The following is a 17,438-nucleotide window of genomic DNA, read 5'->3' as shown; positions in this document are numbered from 1 at the left end:
GATGGACATTTGGGTTTTTTCCATGTCTTAGCTATTGTGAATAGTGCTGCAATGAACATACAGGTGCATGTGTCTTTTTCAAGGAAAGTCTTGTTTGGATATATGCCCAAGAGTGGGATTGCTGGGTCATATGGTAGTCCTATGTATAATTTTCTAAGGTATCTCCAAACTGTTCTCCATAGTGGTGTACCAGTTTACATTCCCGCCAACAGTGCCAGAGGGTTCCCTTTTCTCCACACCCCCTCCAGCATTTGTTATTTGTGGGCTTATTAATGATGGCCGTTCTGACTGGTGTGAAGTGGTATCTCACGGTAGTTTTGATTTACATTTCTCTAATAATCAGGAATGTGGAGCATTTTATTATGTGCTTGCTGGCCATTTGTATATCTTCCTATTCAGGTCTTTTGCCCATTTTTCCATTGGGTTGTTGCTTTTTTTGATGTTGAATTGTGTAAGTTGTTTGTATATTTTAGAGATTAAGCCCTTGTCAGTTGCATCATTTTAAACTATTTTCTCCCATTCTGTGAGTTGTCTTTTTGGTTTCTTTTTGGATTCCTTTGCTGTGCAAAAGCTTGTCCATTTGATTAGGTCCCATTGGTTTATATTTTTATAAGGAAATTAAAGAAGATGTAAAGAAATGGAAAGATATTCCATGCTCCTGGATTGGAAAAATTAATATTGTAAAAGCTTGTCCATTTGATTAGGTCCCATTGGCTTTTATTTCTGTTGTTTTGGGAGATTGACCTGAGAAAATATTTGTAAGGTTGATCAGAGAATGTTTTGCCTATGTTCTCTTCCAAGAGTTTGATGGTGTCTTGTCTGATATTTAATGCTTTCAGCCATTTTGAATTTGTTTTGGTGCATGGCGTGAGGGTGTGTTCTAGTTTCATTGATGTGCATGCAGCTGTCCAGGTTTCCCAGCAATCTTGCTAAAAAGACTGTCTTTTTCCCATTTTATTTTCTTGCCTCCTTTGTCAAAGATTAATTTACCGTAGGTGTCTGGGTTTATTTTGTACCAGTACCACACTGGCTTGGTCACTGTTTCTTTAATATTGCCTGAAGTCTGGGAGAGTTATGCCTCCTGCTTGGATTTTGTTCCTCAGGATTGTTTTGTCAATTATGGGTCTTTTGTGGTCCCATCTAAATTTTGGATTGTTTGTTCTAGTTCCGTGAAAAATGTCATGGGTAACTTGATAGGGATTGCACTGAATCTGTAGATTGCTTTGTGTACTGTAGCCATTTTTACAATATTAATTTTTCCAACTCAGGAGGGTGGAATATCTTTCCATTTCTTTACATCTTCTTTAATTTCCTTGATTAATGTTTTATAGTTCTCAGCATATAAGTCTTTGACCTCCTTGGTCAGATTTATTTCCAGGTATTTAATTTTTTGGGAGTGCAATTTTAAAAGGTATTGTATTTTGGTATTTCTTTTCTAATATTTCATTGTTAGTATACAGAAATGCGGCTGATTTCTGAATGTTAATCTTATATCCTGCTACTTTGCTGAATTTGTTGATCAGTTCGAGTAGTTTTTGGGTTGAGTTCTCAGGGTTTTCTATATATAGTATCATGCCATCTACATAGAGTGACAATTTTATCTCTTCCAATTTGGATACCTTTTATTTCTTTTGTTTGTCTGACTGCTGTGGCTAGGACTTCCAATACTATGTGGAATAAAAGTGGTGAGAGTGGGCGTCCTTGTCTTATTCCAGATTTTAGTGGAGGCTTTCAGCTTTTCTCCATTGAGTATTATATTTGCTGTGGGTTTGTCATAAATGGCTTTGATTATGTTACGGAATGTTCCCTCTATACCCACTTTGGTGAGAGTTTTTATCATAAATGGATGTTGGACTTTGTCAAATGCTTTTTCTGCATCTATTGAGATGATCATGTGGTTTTTGACTTTTCTTTTGTTTATGTGATGTATGACATTGATTGATTTGCATATGTTTAACCATCCTTGTGAGCCTGGGATGAATCCCCCTTGATCGTGGTGTATGATCTTTTGTGTATGTTTTTGGATTCAGTTGGCTAAAATTTTGTTGCGAATTTTTGCGTATATACTCATCAGAGATATTGGCCTATAGTTTTATTTTTTTGGTGGTATCTTTGTCTGGTTTTGTTATTAGGGTGATGGTGGTTTCATAAAATGTCTTTGGAAGTGTTCCTTCTTCTTCAACCTTTTGGAAAAATTTAAGAAAAATGGGTATCAGTTCTTCTTTCTGTGTTTGATAGAATTCTCCTGTGAAGCCATCTGGTCCTGGACTTTTGTTTGTAGGGAGTGTTTTATTATTATTATTATTATTACATATTCAATTTCATTTCCAGTGATCTGTCTACTCAATTGATCTCTTTCTTCTTGTTTCAATTTTGGCGGGCTGTATGTCTCTAGAAAGTTGTCTATTTCTTCTAGGTTGTCAAATTTGTTGGCTTATAATTGTTCATAGTAGTCTCTTTTTTTTTTTGTATTTCTGCAGTATGTGTTGTAATTTCTCCTCTGTCATTTCTTATTTTGTTTATTTGGGTTTTATCTATCCTCTTCTTGGTGAGTGTGGTCAGAGGTTTTGTCAATTTTGTTTACTTTTTCAAAGAACCAGCTATTGGTTTTATTGATATGTTTCTTTCATTTTTGAATCTCACTCATTGATTTCCTCTCTTATCTTTATGATTTCCTTCCTTCTGCTGAGTTTAGGTTTTGTTTGTTTTTCTTTTTATAATTCAATTAGGTGGTGGGTTAAGTTGTTGATTTGAGATTTTTCTTCTTTTTTGAGGAAGGCCTGTATCACTATGAATTTCTCTCTAAGCACTGCTTTTGCAGCATCCCATAGATTTTGGATTGTTGTGTCTTCATTATCATTTTTCTCGAGGTATTTTTTAATTTCCTTTTTTGTTTCCTCATTGACCCATTGGTTTTTAGTAGCATGTTATTTAGTCTCCATACTGTCAATTTTTTCTCATTTCTTTCTTGTGTGAGTTCTAGTTTAATGCCATTGTGGTCAGAGAAGATACTTGAAATAATTTCTATACTCTTAAATTTGTTGAGGTTAGTTTTGTGCCCCCTATGTAGTCAATCCTTGAGAATGTTCCATGTGCACTTGAAAAGAATGTATATTCTGATTTTTTTGGATGTAATGTCCTGAATATGTTGACTAAGTCTAACTTTTCTATTGTGTCCTTTAGGATCTCTGTTGCCTTACTGATTTTGTGTCTAGAGGATCTGTCCATTGATGTGAGTGAGGTGTTAAAGTCTCCTACTCTGATTGTATTCCCATCGATTTCTCCTTTTATGTCTGTTAGTATTTGTTGTATATATCTGGGTGCTCCTACATTAGGGGCATATATATTGACAATCGTAATATCCTCTTCTTGAATGTATCCTTTTATCATTAAATCGTGTCCTTCTTTGTCTTTCTTTATGGCCTTCATTTTAATGTCTATCTTGTCTGATAGGAGTTTTGCAGCTCCTGTTTTCCTGTCTTTTCCTAAATTCTCTTTAATTTTTTTTTTGTCCAGCAGTCACTCTTTAGCTGTGGCATGCATTTTTATGTAGTGATAGATGCTCAGCTCTCTGATGAATCCATTGATATCAACCCAATAAAAGCAGAGATCTGACTCACTGTATCATTGCAGATGGATGTGGTAAAAGTTCAGGTTCCCTTTCAAGACCTTCATGGTGAAAGGGAAGCACCAACCTGCATCACCTCATTGCTACCAGTGAGGTGTAATCTCAGTAACCCAATGACACTAGGGTGTGACTAAGTAGAGTTCTGATTTGTACTCCCTCACAATGTTTCATACTCCCTCATTGTTCCTGGGTGTGGGCAGAAGTTCAGTTACTTACCAGGTCCCATAGACATCAAAGGAGGATTGGCATGCTGACCAGCCTTGACTGACAAGGATGATTGATACCTGATTGCATAGGAGGCTCAGCTCCATGCCAGGCCCTGTTGCCACTATCCTGGTAGGGGAATAAGTATATTGCCTGCTTCTCCTAGACTGGGTTAGAAGATCAGCTTCTCCTTTGGCTCTGCCAATATCATCCTTGTGACGGAATCAGGAAGATGGAAAATGGAAGATCTCTCTTCATATCAAAACTATCCTGACAGGGGAATTTTATTTGTTATTTTATTTTATTTATTTTTGCTTTTTAGGGCTGCACTTGTGGCATATGGAAGTTCCCAGGCTAGGGGTCAAATTGGAGCTACAGCTGCTGGCCTATACCACAGCCACGGCAACATGAGATCCAAGCTGCATCTGCATCCTACACCACAGCTCACAGCAATGCTGGATCCTTAACCACTGAACGAGGCCAGGGATCAAACCTGTGTCCTCATGGATATTTGTCAGGTTCGTTTCCACTGTGCCACCACGGGAACTTCCTGACTGAGGAATTTTAGGATTGCCACAGGGAGGTTATAAAAAACATTCAGCTATTGTTTATGATTTCAGCTCCCTGGGGCTACAGTGAACCCCAAGCAGGGTAAAAGAAAGAGAACGGTGCCAAAGCATATCATAATTAAATTATAGAAAACCAGTGAAAGTGGGGGACAAAGACAAGAATTATCTCTAACTTCTCATGAAACAATGTAAGGCAGGATACAGTGGAACAGCATTTTTGATGAAAAAGGAAATCAATATGTGAATCCAGTATTCTCTATCAAAGAAAACTCCTATTAAAGTTAAGGTTAAGTAAAGATATTTTTGGTGAAAATCTGAGATAATTGTTTGTCAGCAGACCAGCTCTACAAGACAATTGGAAAATGAATTTATAAAAGAATAGAGTCCAGATATAGACCCAAACATATACAGTCAATGAGTTTAAACATAGGCACAAGGCAATTCAGTGAGTAAAAAGAAGTTTATTCAACAAATTATACTGGATCAAATGGATATCTGTATGAAAAAAATAATGACAAGCAACTCCTTACCTCACACTACTCACAAAACGTAATTTAATGGAACGTAGCTTCAATATGAAAACCTATGTTATAATATATCTAGAAGAAAGGAGAAAATATTTGTGACCATGGAGTTAATAGTTTCTTACCTAGAGCACAGAAAGCAAGACATACAAAAGAAAATAATAAGATAAATTATCCTTCATCAAAATTGGAACGTTTTCTTTCTCAAGGACACTATTAGGAAAACAGAAAGCAAGGGACATGTTGGGAAAGAATATGTTGAACACATATATCAGATGAAGAATTTGTTTTCAGAATACAGAGAACTCATATATATGAATAAGTGTGAATGAATGGGTGTGAGTACACACAGATATACATATATTTACTTCCTCTGATATATATATATATAAAGTAAATTATATATAATAGAATAGTTATTTCCTCAGAGATATATATCTATCTCTGAGGAAGTAAATATTCCTACAGTGTTTTGTTATAAAAAGAAATATCAGCCCGTCTAGTCTGTGTGGAGAACAATATTAGCAAGAAATCCCAGACCCGATCAAACAGCCAAAGTAGAGTAAGAATCCTGGTAGATTTTACTAGAAAATTGTTTTCTATTTCTATTCCCAGTACCTATCTTTTAGTAGTTTTTGCTTTTGAAGTTGCCCATCAATACAAGGTCATATAGGAAAGCAGAGGGCATATTCTAAGCACAGTGGCCATACTCATTGAGTTTAAATCAGAGGTTCATAAAAATCTGTGTTAGATTCAATGCCCTGGACATTTTGAAATGTGACTGAGAGCATGTGATGACATTCATCATAAGCTTAAGTCTATCACAAACCACAATTGTGAAGAATGTTTCTCACTGGAGAAAGACTTCAGAATCCACTTCCTGGAACAGTTATTGAAGTAGACATTACAGAAGGGAATGGTAAGTACTTATTTGGGGGTGAGAGGGTAGATTGGGAAAACCTACAATGTAGATATTCAAATTATTCTCTAAAAGGACTCAGTGACTTTACTAAATTCATTTCAGAATGATAAATTTATATTTTGATCCCTACAGTTTCACTTAAACTGATTAAAGACTGTTGTTTACCCTATAATTTCTGAATTTACTGGTGATTTTTTTTTTTAGGGCCACACTTGCAGCATATGGAGGTTCCCAGGCTAGGGGGTCTAATCAGAGCTATAGCTGCCGGCCTACACCACAGCCACAGCAATGCAAGGTCCGAGTCATGTCTGTGACCTACACCACAGCTCATGGCAATGCCGGATTCTTAACCCACTGAAGAGAGGCCAGGGATTGAACCTGCAACCTCATGGTTACTAGTTGAATTCGTTTCCACTGCACCACAACAGGAACTCATGATAAGGATTTGAATAAACTTGCAATGAATAAAAAAGTGAGGAATTTCTATTTTGTGGCCGTTGTAGCTGATGTATAATAAAATTAATGTAAAATGTATATGCTTAAAATTTCATAAATACTAGTGAGATTATCCCTATCAGGTGCTAGTTGCTTGTATCTGACTAATCTGAAACCTAATATTGCTTGCTGTGAATTATGTCAGCCTCAGCACTAATTATACTGAACTGAAACCAGATAAAATTGCTCTATTCAATAAGCAGAAAGAAAAAAATGCAAAAAAAAAACTAGAGAGACACAACTCCCTTGCTTTTAAATGTCAGTGAGCACATTGGAATATAAACTTGTTAGGTATTAGGACAAGAACAGTCTATATTACTGGTGATTTGTGGTATGATTACTGCATATTTGAACCTCTGGAAAAATTGAGACAATGTGAAAATTAGGGAATTTCCAGGCAGAGATATATTTTTAGAATATTAAAAATGAGATTTTAGTCTGCTAAACAGCCCTTCTGGAAATCAAATGCCTGACCATTAGAAGCTGTTGAATTTTTGTCCTGATGTGTGTATTTTTTGAGGTCAATTTGGACTCTTAAGACTGTCAAACTAAAAACTTTTTGAAAGCCTTGCTTGTTCCTTGAACTTGGAACACACGTCTATGGTCCTGCAACAAACATTATTTTCTGATGCCTAAGAAAGTCTCTTGCTTGGTTAGAATCCTGTATTCACATACGCTAATTGCCTGTACTTAGCTCTGTATCTGAAACCAAGTACTGTTTGCTGTGACAGTAAACTTCTTCAGTCTTAGCACTGGATGAAATTGCTCCACTCAATAAGCAGATTACTGTTGCAGATTTAGAACACCTCTCTGTGGGACCATAAACTGTGAAAATATCCTGTATGGACCATTTGGATCACATAAAAATGCCCACCGAAAAGGGCTTATTCTCTAAAGGGACTTTCCAAAATCTAGCTATTGAACGGCTCCTTATTTCTTACACAGAGATTGGTTGCATTTTTTTTTTAAGAAAAGAAACCACTTTATTAAAGTTTGTTCTTATCGCACACACAGAAATAATTGCATTCTTAACTTGTGATTCCAGTTGAAAGCTGTAAGCTGGTGGAGGGCATAGCACAGGATTGCGACTCCTCTACCTACCTATGGCAGATTAGACAGTTGATCCTTTTATGGAGATGACTGTGTCAACAGAAAAAAAATGCGCAACCTAAAAGTTGAAAATAATGTTTCATTTGGCAGGCAAAATTGAGACTTTAAGCCCTGAGGACAGCCTCTCAGTTAGCTCCAAGGGACTGCTCCAAAGTGGTAAGGGAGGAGCCAGGTGGTATAGGGTTTTTGCAACAAAAAGCAAGTAGTTGGAACTTCAAAAGATGATGATGATAATGATGATGATTGTCTTTTTAGGGCTGCACCCAAGGCATATGGAGGTTCCCAGGCTAGGGGTTGAATCAGAGCTGCAGCTGCTCGCCTATGCCACAGTCACAGCAATGCCAGATCCGAGCCGCCGTCTGTGGCCTACACCACAGCTCATGGCAACGCCAGATCCTTAACCCACTGAATGAGGCCAGGGATTGAACTCAAGTCCTCATGGATACTAGTCGGCTTCTTACCCCTGAACCACAACTGGAAGCCAGATTATTGTTAATTAAAGAAAACCAGGAGTTCCCATTGTGAGTGGGTTAAGGACCTGATGTTGTCTCTGAGGATGTGGATTTGATCCCTGGCCTTACTCAGTGGGGTAAGTAGCCGGTGTTGCCGCAAGCTGCGGCTTGGATCCTGTGTTGCCATGGCTGTGGCATAGGCCTCAGTTGCAGTTCCGATTCAACCCCTAGCGTGGGAACTTCCATAGACCACAGATGTGGCCTTAAAAAAAAAAAGAAAACCAGACATTTCAAGTTAATGAGTTTAGTGCTTTTCTATATATAAGAAGATGCAAGAGTTCAGGCTCATTGGACTCATTCCTTTGATATACTTCTTAACTATCTGGGGCCAGTATCCTGTTTCTCTCCATCCTGCATCCCCTCAGGGTATACAGTTGGGCCAGCTGCAGTGACTGATAGATTGATGGCTACAACATCCTTTGTTTACTTGTATGGTAGGCAACATTTTTCATCCACAGCTGGATGCTATTTTTGACTGGCAGTTTTTGACTTTCTAGATTAGTTGCACTTTGCAGCACTGGACTGGTAGCCTGACTACTTTCTCACCTTTCTCTTGGTACTCACACCTTCATCAAGCACTTTGTTTATTCAATACAGGAGTCTCCAGAATGGCATTGCTCGTTTCGAGGCTTCTCACTGGATAAATGATCAGGACAAATGGAGTAAAGGTCATATAAAAACTTGAAAGTTATTGAAAATTAAGAATTTGGTTAGCGCATGATCTGGCTAAGTCATATATTTCTGTTTTCTGTGAAAATGCTTGGTGCCTCTTTCATAAAACTCATCCAGGTGAATGATCCCTGGATGAGATAAAAATACTGGAGCAAAGTAAATTATGATTACTGAATAATACACACTGACTTTATATAAGAAATAAAAAAACAACAGGCACTGAAGGAAACGTAGGAGTTGGATTGGGTTTGGAGTGGGTGGGTGGATAAAGCATTAGAGACTTTTATTTTTCAGAACTACTCCTGACAGCTTTATTCCCCACCGTCAATAAAAGCATCAATGTTTTATCTTCAAAGTTGCTGAGAGTGCTTTGAATTCAAACAGAATGCAGAGCCTAAAATCACACCTGACCATGCTGACTATGAGACAGAAGATGGTATCTTGCTGCATTTTCTATGCAGAGTACCACCAGATGTGGTTCACACTCACAAAGCAGATGATCTGATGTCATGGACAAGCAAAACTGTTTGTAACTGATCAACTTCAGACAGTCTCCTTATAAAACCAAGGACTAAACTGAGTTAATTAGATCAGATTAGGGCAGAAAGTCACCTTGTGGGAAGCCACATTAGGGGCCCATATGATCAGCTCCCAGTAAAAACCTTGGCATTCAGTCTCTAATGAGCTTCCCAGTAGATGATGTTTCACAGGTATTGTCACAATTCACCATTGGAGAAATTAAGTGTATATGGTGAGAAATCTCTCAAAGAAGACTCTTGGAAGCTTGTACTTGGTTTCCTCTAGCCTTTAACCTGTAGGCATATTCCCTTTGCTAATATTTATTTGTATCCTTTCACTATAATACATCTTGGTTGTCATTATGACTACATGCTGAGTCCTGTGATCAGTAGTAAAACTCTGAATTTAAAAGTCGTCTGGAATGCCCCATACAGTGAATGTTCAAAAGGACTTACTACAGGATTTTCATTTGTATGAAGCTTTATTCTGGATTGGGTGATATCAGGAGGTGGAGGCAATTCTATGACTTCATACTTTTAAAATGTGTTATATAAAAATAAGGATGATTAAAATAAGGCTAAAATTAGAGTTCCCTTTGTGGTTCAGTGGGTTTAGGACCTGACATTGTCTCTGTGAGAATGCAAGTTCAGTTCCTGGCCTCTCTCGGTGGGTTAAGGATCTCATTTTGCTGCAAGTTTCAGGGTAGGTCTCAGAGGCACCTGGAGATGGGGGTGTTGCCATGGCTGTGGTGCAGGTCTGATTCTACCCCTGGCCCGGGATCTTCTATATGCCACAGATGTGCCATAAAAAGAAAAAAAAATGAGGCTAAAACTAGTTCATAAATTGGTATCCTTTACTCCTACTGGCCAGGATAGGGGCAGGTTTTGGTCATTTTTGTGCTTTGAACAATAACCATGTATTTTTGTTGTTGTTCAGACATGATTACTAAGTAGTGTCCTTTTATCTTGATCCATTTATTGTCACAGCATGGCCATCTCTTATGTTGGTGTTGTAAGATTTTTTATATTCAACAGAAAACACCAAGAATTACCTGTATGCTAGGCCAGCTCCTACTGCTTTTCTTTTTTCAGATTTATGATATGATATGTAGCAATTTTTCTGTTTGGGGAATTCTTTTTATATATTTTCCTAGACGATTTTTTAAAAATAAATTTAACTAGTCTAGGTGAATGAGAAAAGGGACTCAGGAGACCTGTGATTTATTTCCAACATTATTACTGATTCACCATATGACCCAAGGCATCCTTTTCCAGGTGGAGAAACTAGAGAGGAAAATATGCTATGAAGATTTTATAATAAAACTCTCAAGTTCCAACAAAAAGACATTTATAAATCACACTTAGAAAAAGACTGGGAGTGCTCTTTGAAAAATAAGCAATTGAAAAGTAAGTAATTTCTATCTATGAGTTAGAAGTAAATGGTCTTTTATTTTCTTAAAGTTATTTTTAAGTGATAGTAAAGCCAGGGTGGGAAAGTTACAACATGAAAAATGAGCTGAATTTGCAAGTAAGTAGGGTTTTTCTTTTCATTATTTATTCATATGTGGTTAACAATAGGGACATCCACTAAATATGATGTAAGATGTAAGAACGGTGAGGCTTTGTCTATGGAAACAAATGTCCATTTGTTTATTTTTAGAAGATGTTATTGGGAAGTCAATTAGTGGGATAGTTGTTTTGGTAGTGAGTTGGTATGAGCATACTGGGGATTTAAAGGCCCAGTGAAAGCACTTGACATCTGTGCATGAAGTCAAACCTAGAGCCACACTGACTTGACATTTCCTTCATTCTACTATACAGATTCCAAGGGGGACATATTTGTATTAGCCACTGTATTAGCCATTTATCCAATTCACTGGAGATTTGGGGTTTTTTTGAAAACCCATGGATGACTTTCTCTAAACTTAATTATCTTGAAATAGATCTATATGATTTAACTTGCCCTGTATTTGGAGTGTCTACTTCCACGTAGCACACAGCTAAAGAGTCTATCTAGACAGAGAGATAAAAAAAAATAATCTACCAAAAAGTGTGTATCCATTACTTGTGTCACTATTCTAATTTAATGTAAGTTAAAGGGTCAACCAGTTTTTCTGATTTTTTTGTTGTTTTAAAATTAGAATTATTATAGAGCTAGGTAGGAGTTTTATTGTCAGCTAATTAAAGTTCTGTGATTTTTATAATAGAGGCAGAAATTTCCATAGCTAAGTGAAAGACAAGCTAAAGCAACCAGCACTGTTTGGAAATTGGTAATTTATGTTGTCCCTATGGAAATTTAGAGGAAAGAAATTTGCAAGGACAAAGTTATCAGTAGTTATTGAATTGTTACTGTGTGCCAAATAAAATGTTGTATAATTATAATGTGCATGTCATATTTTCATTTAGAGCAATATAGTAATTGCAACTAGAACTGTTAAGTTGAAACAGAGTAGTTCAATAGTGTTATTTGTGTTTCTCTCATTTTATTGGTGTATACTTAATTTACAATATTGTATTTGGATCTCATGAGAATTTGTGTCTTAGCCTTCTTAATTCTGTGAAAATAAGTTTCCTTTCTCATTCCATTAAGGCCTCAACATTGTCTCTATGAGGATGCAGGTTTGATCCCTGGCCTTGTTCATTGGGTTAAGGATCCAGCATTGCCACAAGCTATGGTATAGGTCAAAGATTTGACCCCTAGCTTGGGAACCTCCATTTGTTACAGGTGTGGCTGTTAAAAAAAAAGATAATTCTGAAGGCTGTTTATTGATATGAGAAGATACTTTTGATAAGAACCTAAAAGGGGAAAAATGGCAAGTATGGATGGGTCAATACAATATGAGCTCAGTTTTTCAAATTCTCTATTTGTTGTTCACACTCAAAGAGGAAAAGAAGGGAAGGCATCAATATATTCACATTAGTTCTCTCAGAATAGTGAGATTGCCAGTGTATTCATTATCTACCACAAGTCCCTTGTTCTCCAAATTTTCTAAAATGAGCTTGTATTATATTTATCAGAAAAGGAAAAGGAATTTTCTAATTGTGGAATTTTAAAAAGGAATACAAGTCTTAAAAACAATAATAACATATAAAAAATAAAAATACTATTTAAAACACACACACAAACATACAAAAAATAAAAAGGAAACAAGCAATATAGGGCTCATAACTATGAAACTAGGTAACTGACACAGGAGCCTGAAGCTTCATATATTATTTGAGCCTTCTACCTTCAGTCTAATTTAAATGTGTTTTAATCAAACACAGGCACACATGTGCACACACACAGGGACATAACTGAAGCTGTTAAATATTTATACGATATTCACCAAGGGAAACATCTTTTCTTTATATTTTATGTAAGTTTCTTGCTCCATCCTCCACACAGACAGCTTCTGGGAACTTCCAACTTCTGCGACTCTCGAACATGCATCTTTTAACCCAATAAAAAGAATTTCTTCCACTCCCATTTCTTCCCCTCACCCCCTCCTTTTTCCTCACTGTTATCAATTTTTTTAGGGCCCCACCTGCAGCATATGGAAGTTCCCAGGCTAGGGGTCAAATCGGAGCTCTAGCTGCCTACACCACAGCTCATGGCAACGACAGATCCCCGAACCACTGAGCTAGGCCAGGGATCGACCTACATCCTTATGGATCCTAGTCTGGTTCATTACCACTGAGCCATGACAGGATCTCTTCAAGAAAGTTTTTTAAGTGGAAATTTGGATGTGTGGAAAGTAACACAGGTACCACATCAACTATAAAACAACCAGCCACCCATCCTTAGAAACCTATCATATAAAAGGGAGGCTATGTGGTAGAGTGAGAAGCACTACAATAATACTGTTTGTAGTTTTCTATATAAACACATACATGCACATCTAAAAACCTGGAAAGAAATAAACTAACATTCTATGATTATTTCTGTGATTATTACACAAAGTGACTGTTAAATTTGGAATATAATAACAAACATTCTTTAAAATAAAAATCTTTAAGTTCTATGTGGTCAGTATTGAAGTATGGACAAGAAAAACCTAGCTGTGTCCCCTACCCTAGGAAATTTTTAATGCCACATGGCATTCCATCTTGTTAATACATTATCATGTCTTTTTATTTTTTTCCCTACTGCCAAGTCATTGAATATTTCCAGTTTATTCAGAATTTCAAGCAAATATTTTGTTTTTCAGGGATATTACTTCACATTTGCATATTCTTTTGTTTTATCTCCAAAAGAGCCAGCACAGAGAAAGGGTATTTTGCAATTCAGCAGCAGTCTTCTGGGATATTGATAATCCAGGTATAAAGTTAACTAGTCACACATATATAACTGTGGGCACTAGTCCCCATAGGTCCTCCTTTATCCCCACCCTTGTTCCATCTCATTTTACTCTTCCTAGGAAATGTTATCAGAGTTGATACCATTTTAAACATATGGACAGTCTTCACAGAGATTTTGAAAATCCAAAATTAGCAAATAAAAAAATCTCCAGGGAATCAACATGTCTAAAGATGTTCATTGTTAATATTTTAGTATTTTACCCTTTCTCTCTTCTACGTGTACTTGAATATAAAAAGATCTCCCCACCCACCCATGTGTCCTTAACAGTGGGAGATAAGATACTTTCAGTGGGTTCAGGACATTTCTTTTGTTTGTTTTTTGTTTTTATAATTGCTGGTAACGTTATAGCTGCAAACTTAAACTCTTTTGGAGTTTTAAAACTAATATTTTTTTAAACAGAATAAAAGGAAAGCATGTATGTTATTGAAAAGGTTACCGAACCTCTAATGGTGGTCATCCCTATTAGATCTATTAATTTTCCATATAATAGAGGCTTGGAAGTCACGTTTCATGCCTGTACTTTTTGCTTTTCTAAGGTAAATTTTCTCAGGCTTGCTTAAGAGCTACATTAATTTCAGCCCGCCCCTCCCCCACTAGATGGTCCTTCACCCCTCCCGTCAAGACATTTTGGAGCTGATATCTCTAGGAAGGGGGATGGCGGTGGCAGTGTGATGGACCTAATCATTCATTGGACAAAAGTTTGTCAATCACAGCTACTCAACAAATAAGGTGAACCTCGAAGCAAAAAAAAAAAAAAAAAAAAAAAAAAAGAATTTAGAGGGTCATCTTCCGCACAATCGGCTTGAGACTCTTCCTCCTTTGGCTCAGGCATCTGGTGGGAAAGGCGAGTTAGTGGGAAGTTCCTGCTGCAGCCTTACGCCTGCTCCGGTAGCTCGCCAGCCTGCCGCTCCACTGCTTTCCAACTCTTCCGTCCAGCTTCCACAGCAGCCGCAGCCGCTTCCGCTTCCACTTCTGCCTCCATCTTAGCCCGTGCGGGTGCACGCGTCCCAACCTGCAGCGGTCTCCTCCACTTAGGTGAGTCTTTGCTGGTCACAGAGCTAATGATGGAAGAGTTTGGGGAACAGGGCGCAGCCGGTCCCTTAATCGGTGCGGCGGTGCAAGCCTCTCCCCAAGCCTTAATGGGGTACTCCTTAGATGAGGACTTTATTGAGAGCCTGCCTCTGGCAGTTAAGTATCGAGTGTACGCTCTCAAAAAGCTTCAGGTCAAATCTGCAGGCCTAGAAGCCAAGTACTTGAGGGAATTTCATTCCATCGAGAGGAAATTTGCCGGCATATATGGGCCCTTATTGGAAAAGAGGCGCCAGATCATCAATGCGCTCTACGAGCCCACAAAAGAGGAGTGTGAGGTGAAGTCCAAGGCCGAGGACTATGATGCTAATGAGGTGGAAGATGATTGTAATGCTCAGATGCAGGGTCCAGAGGAGAATCCGGAGTATGAAGACTTGGAGGAATATTGCGAGCAAGATTTCGAAGATATGGAGGAACACTTTGGGGAGTATGAAGGACTCCAGGGACATAATGTGGACGGAGAGAAAGAGGAACCTACAGGGATCCCCAATTTCTGGCTCATGGCTTTAAAGAACGTCGAGGAGGTCTCTCCCTTGATTCAGAAATATGACGAGCCCATTCTGAAACTCTTGCGGGACATGAAAGTCAAGTTTTCAAAACCCAACGAGCCACCCTCCTTCACTCTGGAATTTCACTTTGAACCTAACGACTACTTCACAAATGAAGTGCTGACCAAAACTTATACGCTCAAATCTAAGCTCCATTACTCTGACCCCCACCCCTTTAGGGGATCTGCAGTGGAGCATTGCAATGGCTGCAAGATAGATTGGAAGGAGGGGAAGAACATCACTGTGCAAAGGGTCCTGAAGAAGCAGAGGCACAAGTTTTGGGGACTAATGCGCACTGTGACTCAGGAAATTCCCCGAGAATCCTTCTTCAACTTCTTCAGTGCTCTCCGGTGGGGTCTGGATGCAGATGAAGATGAGGAGGACGTCTTCATTGCTCACACTTTGCGCACCTTTGTCATCCCAAGAGCTGTGTTATACTTCACAGGAGAAGCGCTTGAGACTGAGCAAGAGGGGGTGATCAGGGAATGTAATGACCTGTTTTATGACAAAGTCACTCATGAAAACGGGGTGGCTGTTGTTGAGGGTGCTAAAGATCAATGCCTGGACTCTCAGGCAGAAGATATTGATCGCTAAAGCAGGGAGGTTGGTGTAAGTTTGGTTCCCAGGTTAAGAGCCTGAATTTGCAATAACCAAAACTTAACTGTAAGTTACTTACAGTCTTAACCCTGTTGTCTCTTCCTGGTAGTCTCAGTATAAAACAAAGTCCAAATATATTTAGCACTTCATTCCATCTAGCACTCCAGTAGTGTAAACTTTTAAAAAAATCTAGATGGCAGTGAATTCACTAAGCATGTGAATACCTTACTATTGTGAATCCATGAGTTTTGTCAGATTGGTATTAGTTTCTAACCATGAAAATTTATCAGACCTTATAACTGAGGTATATCTATTTGGAGATTTCTTTTTTCCTTGGAAAAAGCAAAGCGAGGTTGCCCCTGTTCCCCAGCCTTCTTGGTGAATGGTCTTTATTCTGCTTGCACTAGCTGTGCCTTCATCTCTTTGTTATAGTAATGCAGCAAATTATACTAGAATACACTTGATTTATAATTTGAGAAACCACTAGCATAAGAAAAAACATTTGCAGTAAATCCACATTTATCATTGACTGTTAGCTTGTTTACAGGCTCCTGTATTTTATGTGATATAGTGATCTACTCAGAAACTCAGTTGTATTATTGTTTATCAGTGAGGCAGAGTTAAAACTGATATAGGTAGAGTTTTTCCTGAATCCTGCCATAAACTCTACCATGAACTTCTGCAAAGCGGGGATTAAAGTATGCATTTTCTTTTCTGGAATGTTGCTCTCTTTCATGAAAATTATATGATTGGTTAAGTCTTTTTTTCTTGCGTTTATTCATTCTAAAATAAAATTAATACAAATGTTAAGTACTATTTCTTCTGAGGGTATTGGAGTTAAGGATATGGCCTTAACCCTTTCAAGTACCAGGCGTAGGATTTGGTTGGGAGGTATTAGCAGATCTGACTTATCCTTTGTGTATAGTATGCAGTTCCTAGGACTTACCACATTTTCAAGTGTCCACGATAATGTTTTAATTCCTTTTGAAATCAGAAGAAAATTAATATAATATATAATAATAATGATGCATACATAAAAATTAATATACCCTGGATTATCTTTGTGTTCTACCAAAAAATATATAAAATATTATTCATTTATGTATATGTGAATGTCACAGAGGAAAGGGACCAGGAAGGTTAAGCTGCCTAGATTCCATGAAAATCATGATGAGGTCCTGGTCCATTAGAAATAAGTGAAGGAGGGAGGGCAAGAGTGATTGAGAGGGGTGGTAATGTGGCAAAGGAGAAGAAAAGAAGGAGGGGAAGAAGGAAAGAGAAGGAAAAGCACCAATGAGTTCATCAGGGAAAGGGGAATAGAGGGCCTCCAGGCTCTAGGAGACAGTGAATGTCCTAACTGGCCAGAAAGGAGAGGGTTAACAGAATGTTGGAGAGGTAGGGGTGGGGCCAGAGGGTGGTTTGGACCTGGCCTGGGAGAAATTAGAGTGGCTAGGGAAAAGGAAAAAGACTGGAGAGGACAGGGGAGGGGGAAAGGAAGGCAAAGATGTGAGATTTGGAGGAAAGAGAAGCAGAAGATGAAAGGGTGAAGTTTGTTAGAAATGAAAGAGCATTCCTTGGCTCGAGGTTGCTGAAGTTCAGGTTTTATGATTTTGATATATTTTGCAAAACATTAGTACCCTGCCCAGGAAGACAGACACAGAGAGGAACATTGGCCTGTTGTAAGTAATCTTTAATCATGTCCTTTCAT

General features: G+C 38.0%; 1 protein-coding gene across 1 annotated transcript; it reads left to right on the top strand.

Moving 5' to 3' along the window:
- On the top strand, positions 5,769-15,727 carry LOC100525624 (nucleosome assembly protein 1-like 2). The gene is made up of 3 exons (XM_005654282.3): positions 5,769-5,844; positions 7,543-7,608; positions 14,325-15,727. The coding sequence occupies exons 1-3, from the start codon at positions 5,769-5,771 to the stop codon at positions 15,725-15,727; spliced, it is 1,545 nt and encodes a 514-aa protein (XP_005654339.2).

The sequence above is a fragment of the Sus scrofa genome, chromosome X (genome assembly GCF_000003025.6).
Source record: "Sus scrofa isolate TJ Tabasco breed Duroc chromosome X, Sscrofa11.1, whole genome shotgun sequence".
NCBI lineage: Eukaryota > Metazoa > Chordata > Mammalia > Artiodactyla > Suidae > Sus > Sus scrofa.
The sequence above is the reverse complement of the archived record's forward strand: the minus strand, read 5'-3'. Positions and strand labels throughout refer to the sequence as shown.

Excerpts from the sequence above, each read along its gene's own strand:
- LOC100525624 (XM_005654282.3), top strand. The coding sequence starts at position 5,769 with ATGTTTCTCACTGGAGAAAGACTTCAGAATCCACTTCCTGGAACAGTT. Across the intron at positions 5,845-7,542 it reads AGACATTACAGAAGGGAATG|GCAAAATTGAGACTTTAAGC; the intron begins GTAAGTACTTAT and ends TTCATTTGGCAG. Across the intron at positions 7,609-14,324 it reads CAAGGGACTGCTCCAAAGTG|GCATCTGGTGGGAAAGGCGA; the intron begins GTAAGGGAGGAG and ends CCTTTGGCTCAG.